Source organism: Haliotis rubra, unplaced genomic scaffold (genome assembly GCF_003918875.1).
Source record: "Haliotis rubra isolate DU_JTF1 unplaced genomic scaffold, ASM391887v1 Scf42, whole genome shotgun sequence".
NCBI lineage: Eukaryota > Metazoa > Mollusca > Gastropoda > Lepetellida > Haliotidae > Haliotis > Haliotis rubra.
This window is the reverse complement of record NW_025767102.1, coordinates 975,946-998,421: the sequence shown is the minus strand read 5'-3', so window position 1 is coordinate 998,421 and position 22,476 is coordinate 975,946. Positions and strand designations below refer to the sequence as shown.

Sequence of the window (22,476 nt, the reverse complement as noted above, 5' to 3'; positions counted from 1 at the left end):
CTGTGTGTGACGTCCGGCCATATCCTGATAAAGTGCTAAATATTACTAAAAGATCTGACATCGTTGTGCAATGATTTGGCGTCTCTTAATGGTACAGTTTGTTCCTCAAAGTGGTCATAGTAGATTGCTGACGCAAAACAGTAGCATCAAGGTATCTATTGTCACTGATGGGGACTTTGCTCTCTATATAACGCTAAGAAGCGTTCGGTGACAATTATACCTTGATGACGTTTTTAATGCGTTTCGAGCCCCTGTGGGTTTCTAACTTCAGATGGTTCAAGGCAATGCCACCGTTTAAAGCAGATATCACATTAAGTTTACTGAGAAAGCAATATGTGAAATGTTGGACATCCTAATTGAAAACAACTTTAAAAAATTGAGATAAGGCACGTGGGAAAGAAGGAGACAACCCACCCCTTGCTGATCTGCATATCAATCGCACTTTCTGCACGAATTGGCAAAAGAGCGCATTTGACCAATACCTTTAACTTAGCTTTAGTTGTATCAATAATCTGCTAATTCAATAACAATCAAATAGTGAGATCTGTCCCACTGAATCACCTACCTGAAGATACCAGTGAAACTGTCCTATAGCCACTTGAAGTACGGTCAAGCTTGCTCTTTCTATACTCTCCAACCAATGACACCATGCCAGTCACTAGGTGTAATGTAAATACAGGGGAGAAAGACAAAAATAGTAAGTACGTCAACTGTAAAGCTTATTTATGCATGAGTTAAATATTATGCATTAAAGAGGAAAGATAGTTACCCCAGAACGCTGCACATACATATTAAAACATGACTGTAACAGATGGAATCACATCTGGGTTTTGACTTTTTGATCGATGTTTGAATCCAATACTTGAATATTTATGTGTTTTAATTGCCAATGATTTCAAGGAAAGTTAATTAAAATTAAATGTATGCCAGAATAGGTGAATTTAGTGCTGTGGATGTAAAAAGAATAAAGAACTTTTGGCCGTTTTTTACAGTTTATACTGGTTAACGCATTTGCCCATCTCCAGTCTGCTATAATACCGATCCCCCTTGCTTCTGTGAGCGAGTGAGGTTGGTTTGTTTTATGCCACTTTTAGCAATATTCCAGCAATATCACGGCGGCGGACGCCAAAAATGGACTTCACACATTGTGCCCATGTGGGGAATCGAACCCGGGTTTTCGGCGTGACGACTAGACCACTAGACAAGCCCACAGCCGACCAACCTCCCCTGCTATGAATGAATGGATTCACGCTCAGATACATACCAACTTGTAACGCTAACGTTACAGACTAGTGTATTATGTACGATATAGATTTTTGGCTTATCCAAACAATGGAGATTTGAAAATACAGGTATATGATTGAAGATACAGATCCAACCCAACTCCAATAAACATAGAAGGGTCTCAAAATGAAAAAAATATATCAACTACATATTTTAACTGCTACTGTAAAAACCTGAATCTGCACAAAATGAACTAGCTTTTTACTGCTACAAACTAGAAACAATTAGAGAATATTAGCAATATTTTTCAAATTAACATTTTAAGCAAATCTCTCATTTTAAGCAACGCCTCAAAATATACTCTTAAAAAAGGAAATGTTACATTCGAAAACAATAGTCTGAAATTACAGTGAGTGAATAAGTTAAATAAAATAAGAGGAATTCCTAGAAAGTGGATCATTTTCTGTACATTAGTCATTAAAATAATGAACATGTCGCCTGAACGAATGTTCCCTACATTTGCACGTGCAAATTTACTTGAATGTGTTGCACGTGCTTTCAGTGTGTGGCAAAGGGGTACAAAGCTGCGAGCTTCTCTATCCCGTCACTTCGCCAGTTTATCTGTATTGCCTGACGAAAGAATGCCACGTCTGACTCAAGGTCAACGTCACAACACCAGAGATCGTGTGCAGGTAGGAAAGACAAAACATTGTTGCCAGAGCCATGAATATGTCCCGAGCAACCATTAACAGGCTATGGATACGGTACACAGCATACGGAAGCGTTAATGATGGTGCATTATGGAGAATAGTTCTCGTTTCATGCTGCAAAGAGCAGGGTTTACAGGAGACGTCATGGACGTTACGCGGCTAACTGTTTTGAAGGCGGAAGTGTGGGCTGACATCTCTCACAATGGCCGAGCAGTGCTAGAGCAAGTTGCAGGTGCATCGGCAGGAGTACGATACAGGGATGATATCTTGCAACCCTACATTGTCCCATTTCTGCACCGTAACGGCGGGAGTTTAAAGCATGACAATGCAAGACCACATATTGCCCGTGTGTGTCAGGACAACCTGAAAAGAAACAACATTAATGTGCTACCCTTGCCTACCGGATCACCAGATTTTCACCTATTGAACGTATGTGGGATGTTCTTGACAGAACTGTTACAGGCTCTCCAACAGAGTTGGGTCTGCAATTGACAAATCAAGTGACGAGTATGTGCCGGTACCATGATGTAAATATGTTTTAGAAGTATCATTCAAAATACATAAATCATTGGCGGACAGAAATTCTTCCAAAATCTTTCCCCTACTGCTGGTATGCGTACTTCCCCAAAGAGGATTATATGCGTTCAGATCGCCCATTACAATAATAGGCTTCGGAAGCTGGTCATAGAGTGTCTGAAGCTCATTTTGCTGAAGAGAATAGGATGTAGGAATGTAAAGAGAGCACAAAGTGAAACCAATGTGCATGGTGATACGAACAGCCACAGCTTGAAGAGGGGTATTAAGAGAGACAGGACTGTGAATTGCTTTTGGTGAAACGCTTCACAGCTGTAACACCTTGACTTTCCAGTTCAGCTAAAAATTCCTCCTCACCCATGAATGAAAGACACTTCGCCAGATCTCTAACAATTCCTCTACTTGAGTTCAGTGTTCTGTGCACCGAGACAACGACCTTAACAAACTGCTTAAGACCGAGCAGATTGACAGATTGCTGCCTCCGAGCACATTTCGGAGGCAGGTGACCTTTTTCACTTCTCCGCAGGCACCTTCAATGCCCTTGGAGATAGCAAAAGGGTTGAGTTTCAATGGAGTACCGTCAGCAGAACCTAGGCCAAGAATCTCAGTTTGCAGTTGATATTTCATCATCAGAATCAACATGTCGACGCTTGTTAGCTTTTGAAGAACCAGATTGATTGTGGAGAGACATGATGAGATAAATATATTCAACATCTTTGCTCCCCACCCGCCATGGAGTGTCAACAAGGACGACGTTACAGCGGAAGCCAGGCTGTAACACCAGGGTTACAGAGATGTCATACTCCAGTAAATAAAGACATGAATAGCTGTGATATCCAAAAGAACATGTGCCAGGCTGGTCCGGCCAATGACACATCTCTAAAGAAACATAGAATTCAGGGGTCAATATCACCAGATTGACCAATGAGCCACCGCCATCTGGCATAGGACTTTAGGCAATTATAATACTGACAATATGATAAGCACAATATTCAGTGTCAACATACAATGTAAGCAAAATAATGTCAACATGAACATGTCCATGCTTAGGGCATGGCGTGAGCAGCCGATTAATACAACCGGGCCAGTTCTACCACCCGTCTAGGTGAAGTAAGGGGCGAAGTAGTGTGTTGGGCAAAAGGAACACAGTTCCAGGCACCCAGTTCCCTCAACCACCGGACTCCCGTCCTCCACCGACGCAGGGGCGCTACCCACGGCAAACAGGTTGGTGGACCAAATATGCCCCCGGGTCCACACGGGGGGTTGAAGAGCTCTTAGCGTTACCCAGCACCCACCACGAGGAGGTGGCTCTTCACGGGTGCCTATGTTTGATGAACCATCTGGTGTTCCCCTATCTTCAAGATAGAATTTAAGAAACGCTTACTGGCCTTTATATGAAACAATGGACGTTCCTGGTGCTATAATTGTTTTTTTTATGAACTAAATAACACAACTTATTCAAAGATGAATGTGAGTACATTCACATGGCACGTGATCATATGTGATCAGAGAACAGTAAAGTGATTGAAGAGCCATAATAATAATATCGTTCAATGATATTCGTTCACAAATAAACTGCTCTGCAAATCTCAAGCATTCGTGTATGTAATTTGGCACAATATTCGAAGTTAAAAGATTATTATTCAGCCTTATTCAGTTAATGTTACTAGTTTCTAGATATTGATCTTCCAAAAGACACCAATCCCTGCACTCCGGACGTTTCCACGTCCATTGGGAATTCCAGCGCTAACGCTGACCCGGCTCCATCTTGTCAACCGAGCGTCCATCCACAGTCCCGACTCACGCTTTGCAAAGGTTGATGAGAATGGCCTGAGGTAAATAATTGATGGGTCATTAATCGAAAGCAACTGAGAGAAATACAATTTAAAACTCTTTAGAGGTGTGCAACGTTTAAGATTTTGTAAACAAACCAAAAGGAAGTTACATGTTTTTCGCTAGACTGTCACACTGCTTCTAAAGACAATTATCAAAGGAATAAAAGCAAATATAGCTATTATTTCTCAAAAACAGCTCTCAACATGATTTACATCTGATCTAACACTGAACAATAATATCATGATATACTAAAATAGCAAAAAATAAATACTAATCGGTAATCATGAAAAGGTACTAATGCAGGCTAGGAAATCCCACGGGCACAAGCCCAAGCATATCAAAACAATGAAAACTGTTGAAATCTTACCTTTTGTGTTTGTTTTCCGTCCGCAGAATGGCTTTTTGAGCGTGGTCATCACAAGGAATTTGAACATCTGTCAGTTGACCAACTCAACGATCTCCTCCGGAGCTTTTATGCCGAAGTGAGGAACGGCCAAGGGCAGCTCTACAAATCGTCACTTGCGCTCGCCTCCGTTTGAAAGAGACATTAACATTATGAATGACAAAGCCTTTCATTCTGCAAATAATGTTTTCATGTCCATGGTTAGAAAGATGAAGAAAGAGGGTCTAGACGAGACGAAACACCATTCCACTATTCCTCCAACCGAATTGAATACCATCCGCGAAAGTTTTGACTTGGACACATTGGTCTATTACACAAAGTATGGTTTGATTTGACCCTCGGGTTTGCACGCCGAGAAAATGAGAACCAGGTGTCCCTTCGCTGTTCATCTTTTCGAGTTTCCAGTGACGAGGACGGGTAGAGATAACCCACTTCGAATTAACAAAAAATCAACGTGGCAATTTGACCGATACACTTGAACCCAAAAAGAGAATATATCCGTCAGGCGATCGGTTTTGTCCTGTATCCTCATTCAAGCAATATGCATCACACATGAATTCAGATAATCCTTCTTTCTTTCAGCAACCGAAGTCAAACTGGAAGCCCTGTGAGAATCATAGGCACCTACTGCGGGTCAGAAAATCGATAAACTAGGCCCCGGTTTAGTATTCACACCCCCACCATATAATATGTAAAGGTTCATCACAGAAATGCGGTGACATGATCGAAAACCGGACAATTACGCACACGTCAATGAATATATCGTATTTTATAGGTCTCACAAGTATCAAAAGCTTTTGTCCATATCTCCGATGTATGTAGGAGGCATATACATGCGCTTTCCGTGGGGATGCATTTTATGGTTTTTATTAAATCGGCAAAGACCAAGTTGCTGTGCCGGAAGTATACAAAAACTAGGTCGTTTTCAAACGTATCTAACTTCCCCTGTATGTAACACTCGGGCATCTGCCACTAATGTCTGTAATATAGATAACATACTCAGTTCTTCTCTGGTGATGACATTGAATTTACATTCTGAAAATATATATCTGGATTTGAATCTATAACGTTTATAGGTAACGGAAAATAACCGGTATTACTTGTACCAGTTTCTTGCTATATGTATAGCAATAGAGTATCTGAGTGACATTTATTTTCAACCTCCAGTCTATATTAACATTTTTTCTGTCAGATGAATTTGGAGTTTAATAAATATGGGCATGTTAATCATTATCGATTAAACATGAAGCTAGTGGAACATGAGTCATTCATACATAACATACGAGCATCAAGAACGCATGGCTGCTTGACTGGATAATTAAACATATACTGCCGTGAAGTGTGTTTCAGTTTTCCACCACCGATTGGGAGCAGCTGGAAAGTCATCTGGCGTTTGGTGTCTATGTAGATTACTTCATATAACTTGTTTAAGAATAATCGCTTTATTCTCTTCTTTATTTCTCTTCTTGGTAATCTACCTTCAGTTGTTGGCGATCTATAGCCCATTTTATACTGTACTGTGCTAATTTGAAATCCAAGTTTAGAGAGAGATGCTAGTTTTATTTCTTGATACTCTGATATTCTACTTGGTTTTACCGTCCTTCGGTGACAGGTGTTAATAATTTATATATATTTATGGTGAATTTAAAACTTGTTTTAGTCACGATATGGCTGAAATATTGCCGATGTGACTGTAAATGTTAACTCACTCACTCACTATTTCTCTTTTTTGGGGGATTGAGATGTACTGAGTTTAAGGGGATTAAGTGGTATGTACATCCATAAATATACCACTTATTCCCTTTGAACTCTGTACATCTTAATCAAAACATATCACTTAGTCTCCTTGATCTCTGTAAAGCTCAGTCTTTAATTCCATCTCACTAGCCTCCTGTACGTACTATTGATTTTGCTTGTAAATCACGTTCTGTCATTCACCTAGTGAAGGGGCAAGAAGTAGCCCAGAAACGTTAATGTGTGTTTGTGACATACTTTGATGAAATATAGTTTCAAATATATAAGAAAGCTGTCTGTTAAGTGATATTATTTGATAGTTTTATAGAGTTTGACTGATAGTGTATTAATCAGCTGATTTCAGAGAGGGGCGGTGGGGTAGCTTAGCTGTTAAATTTTAACGCGTTCGCTTGTCACGCCGAAGATCCGACTTTGATTCCCAACATGGGTACAATGTGTCCTCCGCCGTGGAATTGCTGGAATAATACAATTTGTTTATGACTTTGACCAAATTCCTTACTAAAACTTGACATATTTGTTTCCTTCTAGGTACATAGAGCTCTTGTCAACATTCTCAGTGACAGTGACAGGTTCGAGGCAGAATTGTTCGTAAGGTTGACAGTTCCAGTGAAAGTCAGTGGTTATTGTGTAACGCTGCATCAACAGTCTTGCAACTACTGGTGGTTCCGATAAATCATTGGGACAATTCCAGGTCTTTTCCAACTACCGGAATTACGTATTCTCTACTGACCCCTTGGGGGAACCGATAAAGAAAACATCGATTTTCTGTCTGTTTACTTGGCTGATTTCTGGATTTCCAGAACGGAACACCTGCCTCCTTTTGGAAACATTCCATTGTGACCAAATGTCACAAATACTTGAAATTCAAGATTTCACTGACTTTTGTATAAGGGCCTATTGCTTTTCTTGTTAACACGCATTTGAACCATCGTAGTGTCTTTAATGAAAGCCTTGTATTTCATTGTAAACCAAAAGTCACTGTGTTCTTTAATCTGATTGGTTGAAAAACGTGATCAAATAGTATTTGATTCCCGGAAATTCTCTGCGTATTAATACATACAAACATCGCTCACACCATTGTATTGTTACGTCGTCAGCTGACGCCGTCGGTTCCAAATGAATTCCAGTGCTTCAAATACTCAATAACGCCCGGAAATTCGCCAACACATGATGTTTGTCTCCTAAATAAAACTTGCTGAATGTTCATTGATTATATGTGATTATATTGATTATATTAGTACAGACCGATTTCTTGGTTAACCTCCGCGTTTCACTTGGTGAATGAACACTTTACAACAACAAAAATGTACATCATCAACAATTGCAAAAGGGTACCCAGTGTTGACTGTCCTCAAAAACAGATTCCGTTTGGTGTGAGGGAATACATGAGACACATTAAACCTCTAAGGGCTAAACGAAATAATGACAGACCAGATTTGAAACAACGGATATAGCCTACTTCGGATACACATGTATTTAGAGAGGTGAGTTTAGACACATTAGACACCGAATCTGAATATTGGCATGTGCAGAATAAAGGACATTTGATGAGTATTTGATAACAAATTTATCAAGGAACTGTAATTCTATAATTCAAAATTGTTCTGGGAGTTGGAGAAATTGAACACTTGTGTAATATATGTAAGGATAATTACCTAAGTGCGTTTATTGTGCACTGTCTGGAAACCTAAACACTTGATTGTGCAAGTTATAACCTTAAACTGTCGTATGTCGAGTGAATTGCTTGAAATGTCTTGCTTGTTTTGAAAAAATCATAAGTCGGTTCCTGGAAATCAAAGAAGGAGACACGAAAATTGATTCCGAAGTTGAAACAAAACCGTTAACCGGGAATCAGTCCGTAATGAAGTGAGTGAGTGAGTTTAGTTTTACGCCGCACTGAGCAATATTCCAGCTCTATGGCGGCGGTCTGTAAATTGAGTGAGTGAGTGAGTTATAATTTATCGTCACAGCGGCAATATTTCAGCCATATCATGACGAGAACATTTAATTGTTATAAATAGTAATTTATGGTAAATTATAAAAACTTGTCACAATATGAAGAAATAAAACTAGCACGGTCTGTAAATAATCGAGTCTGGACCAGACAATCCAGTGATCAACGGCATGAGCATCGATCTGCGCAATTGGGAACCGATGACACGTGTCAACCAAGTGAGCGAGCCTGACCACCCGTTCCGGTTAGTCACCTCTTACAACAAGCATGGGTTACTTAAGGATATTATTCTAACCCGGATCTTCACGGGTGCCGTAATGAAACACATGGTGACACCAAGAAACAACAAAGCCATGCCATGTAATTGATAATTATATTCTAAAATAAACGAATGTTACACATCAATACAACGGTGTCACTATGGCTTAAGCAGAGTTCCAAGGGTACAATGATCATCACGCTCAATGCTGGGCTTCTTATAACTTGAGCTGTCATCTGAGATGAGAAGCAAGAGTTGCCAACCCTTATGTATCTATGAAAAAACCTCCCAGAAATTCTCCAACAACACATAGGGTCTGTTACGACGTAAATTGTAATAACGCAGTAAAATGTAATAAACTGCGGCAAATTGTAATAACACCGCGGTAAATTGTAATACCGCGGTAATTTTTTTGCCGCAGTTTATTACATTTTACCGCGTTATTACAATTTACGTCGTAACAGGGTCTTACTAGTATGCACTAGCTTCCAGGTCTTTCTATTGAGATCTACTTAAAGTGAAAAGCACAAATCTAAAATAGAGCACACCACATTTAGAGCACAATTGCACAATACAGAACCGATTGTCCTATAACAGTATCAAGTGCCATAAAAGTACTTGCAAAACTGCTCAGAAATGATTTAAAAAGACACATTCATTATATCAACTATCATTCTCATGTTCTTGACCTGTTCAAAATTCACATAGGAGGCTCCAGAGATCCCAAATGCTCTGGAATATTGTATTTAAGTAGAGATCTTGAATCGATCAACAGGCCATATTGGCTTTTCTTGTTACAAAGAATATCATATATTAATGGAACATTCATTGTTCCTGACGACAAAAAGGCCCCGTTGCATTGCAAGATTTATATTATGTATTGTTAAGATTCTGGATACGTTCATCAACAGATTCAATTACTCTGACTGACTGACTGACTGAGTATGGTTTTACGCCGTTTTTAGCAATATTCCAGCAATATCACGGCAGGGGACACCAGGAATGGGCTTCACAAATTGTACCCATGTGGGGAATCGAACTCGGGCCTTCGGCGTGACGAGCGAACGCTTTCACCACTAGGCTACCCAACCGCCCCCAATTACTCTGAAGTTAACCTCGTCTGATGAATCAGAAAATCGAAATCAAAGTGTGGTGCCTGGATTATCATTGGTGAGTGAGTGAGTGAGTGAGTTGGGTTTTACGCAGCTTTTAGCAATATAACCATGTGAAAAAAAGAACCAGAGTCGTTATGAGCGAACGCCTGAATCACGAGGCTACTCATGTATGCAGGATTTTGCAGATAAAAGATTGCTGCATCCAAATCAAAAGTTACAGTGGTATCGTCATAATACCTCGATATTAAACCCATGTAACATACATAGGTATTTATATAGTCTGTATAAATACATGTGAACGAAGGACAGTAAAATAGCTATACTATCAGAGATGAACATTAAAAACTAGCATGTAATCATAAAAAGATATCACTACAGAGCACAATATGAAAGTGGGGTATAGATCACCAGTCACTGAAGGTTCCATGGGGGACTTACAGCACTTTTGCTACCAGCATGGACCCTAGCTGGATTCCAACCAGAGAAATATATGTTTTTAATCCCCAATTGTATTGATATATATGCATGTGTAAAATGTATGTATATGTAGGTATCAAGCAGTTAAAAGACATGAAAAAAAAGTAAAAATGAAAGAGTGTTTTAAAGTTTTGAAAACCTAGGAACTGTACGTTATGAAATACATTCAACATTCGCCTGTCAAGGTGTTGAAAACATTGCCCATGAAGATATGGAAAAAGGTGAAAATATTTTGAGGGATTTTCGACTGACAGCAACTAAGGGACGTCATGTGGAAACATTGCCGCAAATTATAGACATGATGTGATCATTTCTTGTGATGTCGCTAAATAATCTTGAACGTGATGCCTAACCTCATTTCAAATCCACCACTTTATGTTTTCAGTGAATATGTTCATGCAAAGGAAACCCACCTCCTTACAGCAGTCTCTGGTTTTACGATCTGGATGTAGTTCTTTCTTTCATTAATATGTGTGCTTTTTTCGAAGTTTTTTAAAATTCATTGGTATCTTGTTGTATGAAAAACACGTTTCTAGTTTTTAAACTTTTAAGTTTAATTTAAATTTAGATTTAAAAGGGAAATAATGTTGCATCACCCTGAAACAATCACACCCCCAAGAAAACCCCAACAAACTACAACAACAAAACGTTTCTGGTCAGTGCGACCAAAATAAACATTAGACCAATAAAAAAATCCTTAAGACTTTTAGTCCGATGGAACTGACCTTTATAGATTCTTAAAACTTCTTTTCTGACACAAGAACCTTCAAACTAAACAAAGTCCCCGGACCGTCTGTGAAAGAAAGTTCTCCATCTCCGAGTGCAACGGAAGTGACCTTCCACACGCCCTCTTCCGCCAACTGGTCTATAAGGGGAAGTAACCGGTCCCGTAAGTTGTCCGAGTTGTTGATTAACTTGGTTGGAACCGTGAAAGTGATTCGACCACCTGGTGAATATAACTACTTAAATTATTTAGTTGGTGAATGTATGTTCGTTGTGTAAGGCCTCGGTCAGCATTATTCCAGCTTCATGACGGCGATATGGAAATAATCGAATCTGGAACAGCAATCCACTGATAGACATCATAAACATTGATCTATACACTGGGACATGATGCCACACATCAACCAAGTCAAGCGAATCTGACCACCAAATCCTGATAGTCGCCGCTCACGACAAGCATGGGGTGGTGAAGAATCGAAAATACACAATAGTTGATATTTCAGGACATTTACTCAAGATCGGGATTGGGATTTGATTTGTTCAAGAAAATATCCTGGGAAAACTTTTTATGTTTTTCCTCGGGTTTTACAGATTTACAAACGCATATTCAGACAACATTCAAAATATTAAGAAATATATCGTCGGTTGTAAAGTTATGTGGTCTACCGACGATTACAGTTGCTTACCAAAACCATTCAGCAGAAAATCAAACACACACAATAAAACTCATCACCTGGTTTAACGATCCGAACCATTTCCTGGAAGGCGTCACAGGGAATCAGACCTTCATTAAAAGCACCCGATGCCACAATGTGGTCATAGTAATCTAAAGAAATATAAGCACAATATTTAAGACAAATATATCCCATATTGCATCAATATTCAAACGCTACATAACGATAGAACCCGAATGAATACACAATGCACATTGCAGGTAGTCAAGTGCGTATTAAATTAATCATATTGTCATATCTTATGAATACACAATGCCATTTAGAAAGCTGCCAAATGTAACACGTGCTATATTTTGGATTACGCTTTCACGGTAAAGTACAGATTCCAGTTCTTTTGTTGGGGTGAGTGGCTAAGGAGGTTAGACGTGTGCTGGCGATTAGGTGCATGGCTGTGAGAGGGTGGATCGAATCCCTGATGGGACTCAAGACAACAAAAGTACAAAAATCTGTACTTTACTGAGAAAGTGCAATCCGCAAAACAACATCTGTCATCATAATTTAGAGTAGATATAATAGGAGTGGAGTGGAGTGGAGTGGAGCGGGGAACACTGTTGAGTTATATCACGATGTTGCAGGTTGATGTCTGAGGACTGTCCAAGGTGATGACCGGGCAGTGATTTGCAACAACATGGTCACCGAACCAACGATCATGAGAGGAGCGGAGTGGAGTGGAGCGGAAAGGAGTGGAGAGGAGCGGAGCGGAGAGGAGATGAGAGGAGAGGAGATGAGATGAGCGGAGCAGAGATAAGATGAGAGGAGTGTGGAGAGGAGCGGAGAAGAGATGAGATGAGAGGAGTGGAGTGCATTGGAGTTGGGTGCAGTGGAGACGGGAGGAGAGGATCGGACAGGGGCGGAGTTGAGTGGAGTGGTGTAGCAGAGGAGAGGAGAGGGGCTGAGAGGAGAGGAGAGGAGCGGAGTGGAGATGAGCGCAGTAGAGTGGAGTGGAGTTGTATCTTGATGTCTGAGGAATGTCCAAGGTAATGACCGGCTGTAGCACTGACAGATGTACATATTTTACTTAACGGGCAGTTGTGTGATTCGGGCTGTGATTGCAACAACATGGTCACCGAACCAGAATTATATAGTCCATGACCTCGTGCATTTTTCTCCTTAATAGATATGTAAAGTAAAATCAGAAATCCAATCATTCATAAAGCATGTAAAACAAATATATTGAAGAAGAAAGTTTTTTCGAAAGTCAACATTTGTTGCCAAATATGTTAAAAAAATCTACTAGTGTTCCGGAAATGAGCAGAGTTGACATCACGTGACCTGACATTATTATGGCGTGTTGACTCGCTGGTTCAGTTGAGAGTTTAGCTAGTTTACTAGCGTACGGCATGGCATCACCAGACAATAACACCAACCAAAATGTTCAATTTTCGCAAAATCTTCCACATATTCGCACATATCAATATTAGTCTTGACAGCAGCACAGAAAGCGAAGTGATTGAGTGAGTTTTATTTTTACGCCGCTTTTAGCAAAACTCCAGCAGTATCACGGCGGGGGACACCAGAAATGGGCTTCACACATTGTACCCATGTAGGGAATTGAACCCTGGTCTTCGGCGTGACGAGCGAACGCTTTAACCACTAGGCTACCCCACCGCCCGAGAAAGCGATGTAGATATATCAAGTGAATACTATCAAACAGATGCCACTAAGGAAAGACACACATTTCTAATTTACAACACATAACATTAATTTTCGATTTCGAAACTTTATTTAGGCTAGATTTTATACGTTTGTTTACTTATTTCTTACACATATACTCTCTGATGGAAATCATTAAACGATGTCGAGTCTTCTTCACATGTGTATATTTTAGGTTTTAGGTGTGACTCTGGCGTGTGTGTGTACCCATGCCCACAGAGAACGTAATTCACAAATGCAGCGTATGCTTATATGTTTTCAATAAGCACACACACATACTAATGAATATTTGCCTACATAGAAAGTAATTCACAAATAGAGCATATACTTATGTATATTTTAATAAGCATAAACAAAATTAATACTAATGAATATTTGATACATAGAAGGTAATTCACAAATTGAGTATATGTTTTATATTTTTAATAAGGCTTAAACATATGCTAATGAATAGAAGATATGTTTTTTATAAAACGCGTTTCTAAATAAAATGACTATATTTATCTGTTATATTTTTGTGTGAATTGGGCAATTACGCCACATTCTTAATCACTTGACTTATTGAGCACTTACATATATTTTAAGAAAGAAATCTCAAACATATTTCTATTTGGGTAGTTATTATGTCAGATATGTGGACCCATTGAACACGATCGAACTAAGCGTAAACGTTAATAGTGTTTCTCACCCGTTTCTATGGCATCGTTTCTGTCTTTGTTCATAAAGGCACAGAGGTATCTTTGGTAGATCTTGCGCCTTTTGGCCACATTCAGCATCTTCTCTGCTGGATCCAAAGCATCAACGTGTGTGAACCCATGATTCTTTAGCTGGAAAGTGTCAAGTACAGTTGATCAAATACAAGCATTTCTGGTCTGAAGAAAATCAAGATATTCCCCAACCATGACTTAAAATTATAAGTTATAATAAGTTGTCAACCCTGTCAACATGAATGCTACGACATGCAAAACTTTTAAGAAAAATATGTGATGTCTTCAGTTTGGGGAGCAAACTATTCAGTAAATATCCATGGTAAAATATTTCCAAGACTTGGAAAAGGAAAATTCTAAATCTCTTAGTGGCACTTAGAAGCTGTCGTATCAGTAAACACATTGCTGCTCATATCTATTGGACCAACGCATAAGGATGTTCGTGTCACATGTTTACACTGCAAGCTATATCCAGAAATACTCCTGTAGAAAAAAGTAGATTCTTTTGTCTTTTATTGATTTTTCCAAGGCATTTGGTACTATTAAACATGATGCACTTTTAAACTCCGTGGGGAAAGCAGGACTATCTGGGTTCTTAAACATCATCACACCTATGTATAATACACTTTCTGCTTATGTGAAAACCACCAAGGGTTTGTCAAGTTATTATTCCTGCAATGTGGGAATCCGTCAGGGCTGTATTATAAGCCCAAGTGAAGTTTGTTTGACAGCTTGTGGATGATTTCGATACTTTAGGGATTGTCTCAGATGGTGTTCTGGTTATTGTAGTATAAGGAAAACAATCGGTATTGTTTTTATAGTTGCATCGTTTTTATGGGTTGTGAAAAGTTTGACATAAAGTACTCCTTGATCCTTCATCTCAAAGACGATGTCAAGTTCCTACATTTCTTTTTTTTAAGAACGTTAATAATGCAAAAGCTAGAGAAACCTGGTTAGAATTTATGGAAGAAAATGATCTAATAGACCCATGGAGAGAACAAAACCTAGATAGCAAGAGATACACATGGAGACAGAAACCCCCCGTCAAACAGGCAAGACTAGACTACTTTATCGTTTCCAAAAACCTCGAAAGTTTAATTCACGATACCGGCATTGAAGCAGCATATAGGTCTGACCATTCAATAATTTGGATTAATCTAAAGATCAGTGAGATAGAAAGAGGCAAAAGCTACTAGAAATTCAGCAATTCTTTACTCTATGATAAAACATATGTGGAAAAAAAACAAAATACTGATAAATGAAATCAAAGAACAATACAAATCTTACGTAGACGAAACAGGGAAAAATGTCTTCAAAGTAAACGATCAGCTATTCTTTGAAATGCTTTTGTTAATGATCAGAGGACACACAATAAATTTTTCATCCTATGAAAAGAAAGAAAATTTGAATATGTGCCAAACGCTTGAAAAAACATAGATGAGCTTGAAATAAAAATAGATTCATCACATGATACAGATTCCAAAACAAAGCTACAGGATGAATTAAAAGAAGCGTTTTACCATAACCTATACACGAAAAAACCATGCGAAAAAGTGAACCCAACAGAATTGCTTAAAACGTCCCAAAGCTATCAAAAGATCAACAAGAAAATCTAGAAGGACAATTAAGATATGAACAAGTATTAAACAGTCTTAAAAAAATGAAAAATGAAAGAAGTCCTGGCTCATCGGGTTTCACTGTTGAATTCTTCGAATTTGTTTGGTCCAACATTCACGAGTATCTTATAAGATCGTTAAATTTAGCTTACTAGAAAGGAGAATTGTCTTTGACTCAAAAGCAAGGCATTATAACCTGTTTTCAAAAAAGGTAAATCCAAACATTTGCTTCAGAATTGGAGACCCATTTCATTGCTGAATGTAGCGTATAAAATCGGAACATCAACCATTGCAAACAGAATAAAAACAGTCCTACCCTCTATAATAAATGAGGATCAAAAAGGGTTTATGTCAAAAAGATATATTGGTGAGTGTACTCGCCTAATATATGACATCATTGATATACTGAATATATGAATATACATGTACCAGGAATTGTACTTCTTATTGACTTTGAAAAGGCATTCGATTCTGTTGACTGGCATTTCATTTAAAAAGTTCTTCTATTCTTTAACTTTGGACCATCGATTACAAGATGGATAAATACCTTCTTTAATAACATTCACTCATGTGTTGTTGTAAAGGGTTTCCTTTCAAATTATTTCAATATCTCAAGAGGATGCAGACAAGGAGATCCCATCTCCCCTTATATTTTTATACTGTGCGCAGAAATTTTGGCAACAATGATTAGAAATAATAATATAATAAAAGGAATACAAATTGGAGATACAGAATACCTAATTTCCCAATACGCTGATGATACTTCATTGATACTAGATGGCACTGAAAAATGTTTACAGGCGACATTAGAAATTCTTAGTAAATATGCCTCATTTTCAGGCTTAAAAATAAATGTAAACAAAACACAGGTATTATGGATAGGCTCAGAAAAAAACTCTAAAAGAAGATTTTGCAGAAACTGGAATTTAGACTGGAAGAGTGACTCGTTTACACTATTAGGAATTGTATTTACTCACAACATCGCAGAAATGGTTGAACGCAACTATAAAGATAAACTTAAGACTCTCAAAATATCAATGAATCAATGGCTAGCAATATATCTAACTCCCTTAGGTAGAAATACCATATTGAAAAGTTTACTTTTACCGCAACGTAATCATTTATTTGTAACTCTACCCAACCCAAATGATCAAATGATTACGGAAATTGAGCAGCTCTGCTATAAATTTATATGGAAAAACAAACCAGACAAAGTCAGTCGAGAAACTATCACACAGAATTATGAATACAGAGGAATACGAGCCCCAGAGATAAAAAATCTTATTCAATCACAAAAAATATCATGGATTAAAAGACTCACCAACTCAGATTCAAAAGTAAGGAAATTGCTACAAACGAAGACACATTGGGACATCGAAAGCTTTATACAAACATGCGAAACACACATACTTGAATCAGTAATAACACAAGAAACAAATCACTTTTGGAAAGAAACTTTGAAATCAATAAATTCGTAACCAGAAAAGCAGAAAAAGCAAAAAATGCATGTGATATTTTATCACAACCCTTATGGTTAAATGACAATATTAAAATAGATTGAAAACCAATCAATTATAAACATTATTCAAGCAAAGGGATTACTTATATAAACGATATGTTTGACGCCCAAGGTAACTTTTTAACGGTGGAACAATTAAAAAAATCGTTTGGGTGCAAAACTAACTTCCTAGAGCGTCAAGGAATAGTGGAATCAATTAAATACTACTGCAAATCCATAAACATCCATATTGAAGAGAAAATCCAAGCTCCGATCTTGCCCTATCTTTGACGAAATATAGTAGGAAACCCGAAAGGATGTAGAGATATCTATGGCATACTCATAAATGGTAAATCTAGAAAACCTTTAACATATCGAAACAAGTGGCAAAAAGAACTTAATGAGTCTATTGACGATAACATATGTGAAACGATAGAATAAACAACCATTAAATCGTATAATAGTGTAAAACACTCGTGGTGTCAATACAGCATACTGCACAGGTTTCTGCCAACAAATGATTTGCTACCAAAAATGAAATACATGTATAAAGATTCCAACACATGCACATTTTGCAAATCCGAGAAAGAATCAATTCTACATCTATTTTGTGACTGTAAAGTCATAAAAACTATTTGGAAGAAAATAGAAGAATGGATATTCGAAAAAACAGGGTCAAATATTATCTTTTCAAAGAAAAATATTATTCTAGGATATTGTGAAAAGAGAAACCATGTTCTGATTTTGATAATAACAGTAGTGAAATATAATATATACAAAATGAAACAAAGAGATAAAACACCGAATTTAAACTACATTATACAAGACGTAAAGACAACATATTATGCTGAACGTTTTAATGCCTATTCAAATTGCAAATATGACAGCTTCACAAAATTTTGGTCACTATGTCTCAATCTGTTCTGTTAAACCAGCGCTATACATAATGTACTGCTATTATATTTTCAAGTACCTATTCATTTCCACCTGACTGCACATTTGCCTGTAAATCGACTTTGTATATATTTGCGAATCACGTTTATACCAAACCGTTATGTAATGAACTGTATGACCTGGATGTATGGAGAATCAAAAATAAAAAAATATAAAAAAAAGTTCCTACATTTCGGCAAACAATCGATCGCGGGATTGCCCAAGGAAATGAATCATCAGTGTATTGCTGTTTGTGTTGTTGGTCTGTCTGTCTGTTTGGGTGTTCTTGTCTTTATACTAGGATTGTATATGGAGGACATGTTTACTGTGAAATGTTCTAAGTGTAATAGTAACAGAATATTTACCCGTGTTATTTCTTATTACCAGATTATTTGGTATATATATCGAGCGGACAACTGCCACTTTATTGACCAGAAAAAGACACTGCTAAACCCAGTTGAGCTCCTTTCCTTGAGGTTCTCTTTGAATCAGAATTTGCTCGGGTTGGCAAAACAAAACAAAGCACTTTGGCCAAGAGGTTTAACCTATCCTTCAGGTACATTGATTATCTGTTATCGTGCGATTACAATCTGATAGCCAGTTTCCTTCCACCTGTAGATTTGACTAGTGGCTGGTTTCTAAAGAGTGATAATAGAGTTTTCTCTCTTCCATGGCTCACGTGCACACGTGCAGATAAAGCCCGCCTCGCTATGAGAGAGCACGTGGTTGGTGATTGTTTACCAGGAGACTACCGAGCATTAAAACAGTTTATTCGGAAGTTCACTCTTCTTGATATTCTTGTTAAAGTTGATACGGCAACTTACACCACCGATTCACCCACCTGAATTGGAAATAGAGGACACGAATGAGACTTTCCTTAAATGTCGAGCAATGTTTTGCATCCACACAAACTCCAGCCTTTGGTGTTTACATTTCTCGACTTTTGCGAGCATGTGACAAAATGCAGTTCCATGTTGTTTTACCCCGTGTTTATTCAGTTGAACAATTGACCAGATTTTGTATTTGTTTTTGATGAACGTCACCGCTGGGGCAGGATGCGCTCACCTTTCGCGAACATCTGGAATCCCCATTATTTGATAGTAATGCATAAACACATGCTCATGATATAGTCGGAGTTGCACAATCGACTCTGCTTTTAGAAGAGAGTTTCTATGGATGTGAAAAGGGTTTTGAGCTATTATTTACCTTATTTCCAAGAAGTCCTGTGCCAGCTCCAACATCCAAGACTTTTAGTTTTGATCTATTTTCCTCTGGGATAATTTTAGCCATGAAGTCTCCGACAACTTCATAAGGTCTCCAACCAATGCTTGAATATACCTGCAAGCAGAATGCGATTTAGGCAAGTAAAGAACAAAGTCAATATATTTATCATGTCGTCTCGAAAGAAGCATTTCTTGAAATGCAGATTCAAAGTGACTAAAATACTACCCACAAGGCAGGAGAGTGTTGATTGTCAGCACAGCACATGGTCAGTGATACTCCAATTACGGCAATGTTTAACTAGGAAGTTGGATAGGACATCATTTTGGTAAAATTTTGAATTGTCCTTCAAATGCCCTGAGTAAAATCCTTGTGCATTCAGTGAGTGAGTGAGTTAAAATTTAACGTCACATCGGCAATATCTCAGCCATATCGTGACGAAAACAATTTATACAATAAAAATGAAACCATTTTGGAGAGTAAAACCTGTCGACGATGGCCAGTGAAATTTCTAGAGTATCACATATACTGGACAAAAGTAGTTAGGGATATATGTACATTTTGATATTACGAATAATGATCTATTTATTCATTGACACAGTGATAAAATATCAATCATAAAAATACCAATATCCCTAACTTATTTGTCCAGTATATATGAACAGAAAACCAGCACGGGCTATAGATCGCCAACAACTGAAGGTAGATCACCATACTAGGAACCATGGGGACTTACATTACTTTTGCAACCTGCATGGACCCTAGCTGGATTGCAACTTCCCTTCAGCCGCTGGCGATGGTAGAAAGTTGTGCATTCAGTGTTATAATTCACAATAAAAAAAAACATTGAGCAAGAGCGGCCATAACAAAGGCGAAACGTAATCTAAACGATCTTATGACTGATACTATTGTGACATTTGTGAACACTAGTTACGGATTTCAGTTACCTCTTCAAAGTCTTCAGCAAAGTCGTTGAACATGTCTGCGATATCATGAGGTGTCATGTTTTTCCTGAGGCTGAACTCAAACCGTGCCTGTGTGTGACGTCCGGCCATATCGTAGTAAAGTGCTAAATATTACTGAAATGATTTCCATATTCACAGCAAATACTGAATGTATAAAACAATTTTGCAAAAGTAGCATCAAGGTACATATTGTTACCGATGGGGACTTTGCTCTCGATATAGTGCTAAGACCCCTTCAGTGACAATATATACCTTGATGACGTTTTTATGCGTTTCAAGCCCCTGTGGGTTACATGTCTATCTTCAGAAGTATATTGCACTGCCACCGTTTAAAGCAAATACCACCTTAAGTATACTGAGAAAGCTGTATGTGAAATGCTGGACCTCCTCTTTAAAAAAATTGAGATAAGCCAAGTAGGAAAGAAGTGGGCAACCCACCCCTTGATGATCTGTTCCAATATGCATATAAATCTCGTTTTACGCTTGAATTGGCAAAAGAACGCATTTGAACAAGACCTTTAACTTAGCTCAGTTGTATCAATAATCTGCATATTCAATAACAATCAAATAGCCAGTTCTGTCCCACTGAATCACCTACCTGAAGATATCAGAGAAACTGTCCTTAGCCACTTGAAGTACAATCGAGCTTTGTTCTTTCTATACTTTCCAACCAATGACAGCATGCCAGTCACTAGGTGTTACGTAAATACAGGGGACAACTAAGAAAATAACAGGTACGTCAAGTGTAAATCTTATTTCTGTAAAGCATGTGTTAAATATTATGCATTGAATATGTAAGATAGTTAGGCTAGTTAGGCTGCACAGGGCGGGCATATGAATATCATCTGCTAAAGCATGACTGTAACAGCTGGAATCACATCGGCGTTTTGACTTGGTGGGGTTATTTTCTTTGTAGAAATTAGGCTTGTTATTCAGGGCTGGGACAGGGTTAGGCAAGGCCTAGGCGAGGCTAAAAAATACATCAAGCTTACAGTAGGCTTCTGTGGGCTGGTCCATTTATCTCTTGAGGGGTAAGGACCCACTAGGCATGTGCCAAGTATGCTTCTCCCCATTGATATGCAATGGGATGGGCGAGTGCAGGAGAATCTCATGAACAGATGGATCAGTCCATCGTTTCTTTTGTAGGCATTTATTGGGTAATTTTCAGAGCATGAAAGTTGTAGATTAGGGTATAAATGACAATGTTCCTTTCGAAATTAAGGCATATTATAAACATTTAGGAATATAGCTAAAATAGATAGAATTATCATTAAAACGCCCGCATGTTATCAGAAATGAGCGGACCACTGTAACTTGATTATGCCCCCAAACTGCTTGACGACGGGCCATTATCAGGCCCGTTGTTAGGTGACGTCATAAGGAACTCAGCTCTTGATGTTCAATCACCTACGGCTCGTTTGAACTTGGGTTCAATATTGACGATATTTCTGACTCGAATTCGTACATTATGCACTTTCTTGCCGGTGCCAACCTTAACAATTGTAACATGAGTTACAACATGCAGCAATGAAAACATCGACTGGAACTCTAACGTTGTTGAGCATTGAAAACAATGGCGGCATGTAGTATGGGCAAAGGTCAAGGTCGAATGTGGTCACTCTCAATAGTGACGACATCTGTTTTGTTCTATGACGTTTCCATATTTGTAAAAAGTGGGTCAGTGACCTCCGTCGTTTGTTGTTAGCAGTAAATGCTTCAAAACCGATACCGTTGTTTGTTTTTGTTTTATAAAATATTCTATCCATTTTAGCAATGATAACAGTAACGATATTTTTCAGGGCATTATCATTTGCAGAAGCCCTCTGTCTTTTCAACTGCCCTCTCTCGTCGGGCAGTTAATGAAAGACCTCGGGCTTTTGCAAATGATAATACCCTGAAATATACCGTTACCCTTATATTAGTTATATCTTCTAGATTATCATAGTCAGTATCTTGTAAACAATTAGCATGTCAAGCTCCTAAAGCTGTTATTCCAGTATATACATTTTTTTATAAAAAACTTGTAAATGTTCCATTTTCTACAGCATTTTCTATTTTTTATGGTAAAATTGAACCAATTTTGTTATATGGTGCAGAGAAATGGAACACTAAATGTAATGAGGCAATAGAGAAAGTCCAATCATCTTATTTTAAATGTG

The 22,476-nt window shown here is 38.2% G+C and overlaps 1 protein-coding gene across 1 annotated transcript; it reads right to left on the bottom strand.

Annotated features, from left to right (window-relative positions):
• Positions 1–11,004: 11,004 nt before the first annotated feature.
• Positions 11,005–20,407, bottom strand: LOC124288515. Its single transcript, XM_046725037.1, has 4 exons — positions 20,300–20,407; positions 19,338–19,469; positions 14,066–14,204; positions 11,005–11,213 (listed from the first exon to the last, which is right to left on the bottom strand). Exons 1-4 carry the CDS (start codon positions 20,405–20,407, stop codon positions 11,005–11,007), a joined length of 588 nt encoding a protein of 195 aa, XP_046580993.1.
• Positions 20,408–22,476: the final 2,069 nt, after the last annotated feature.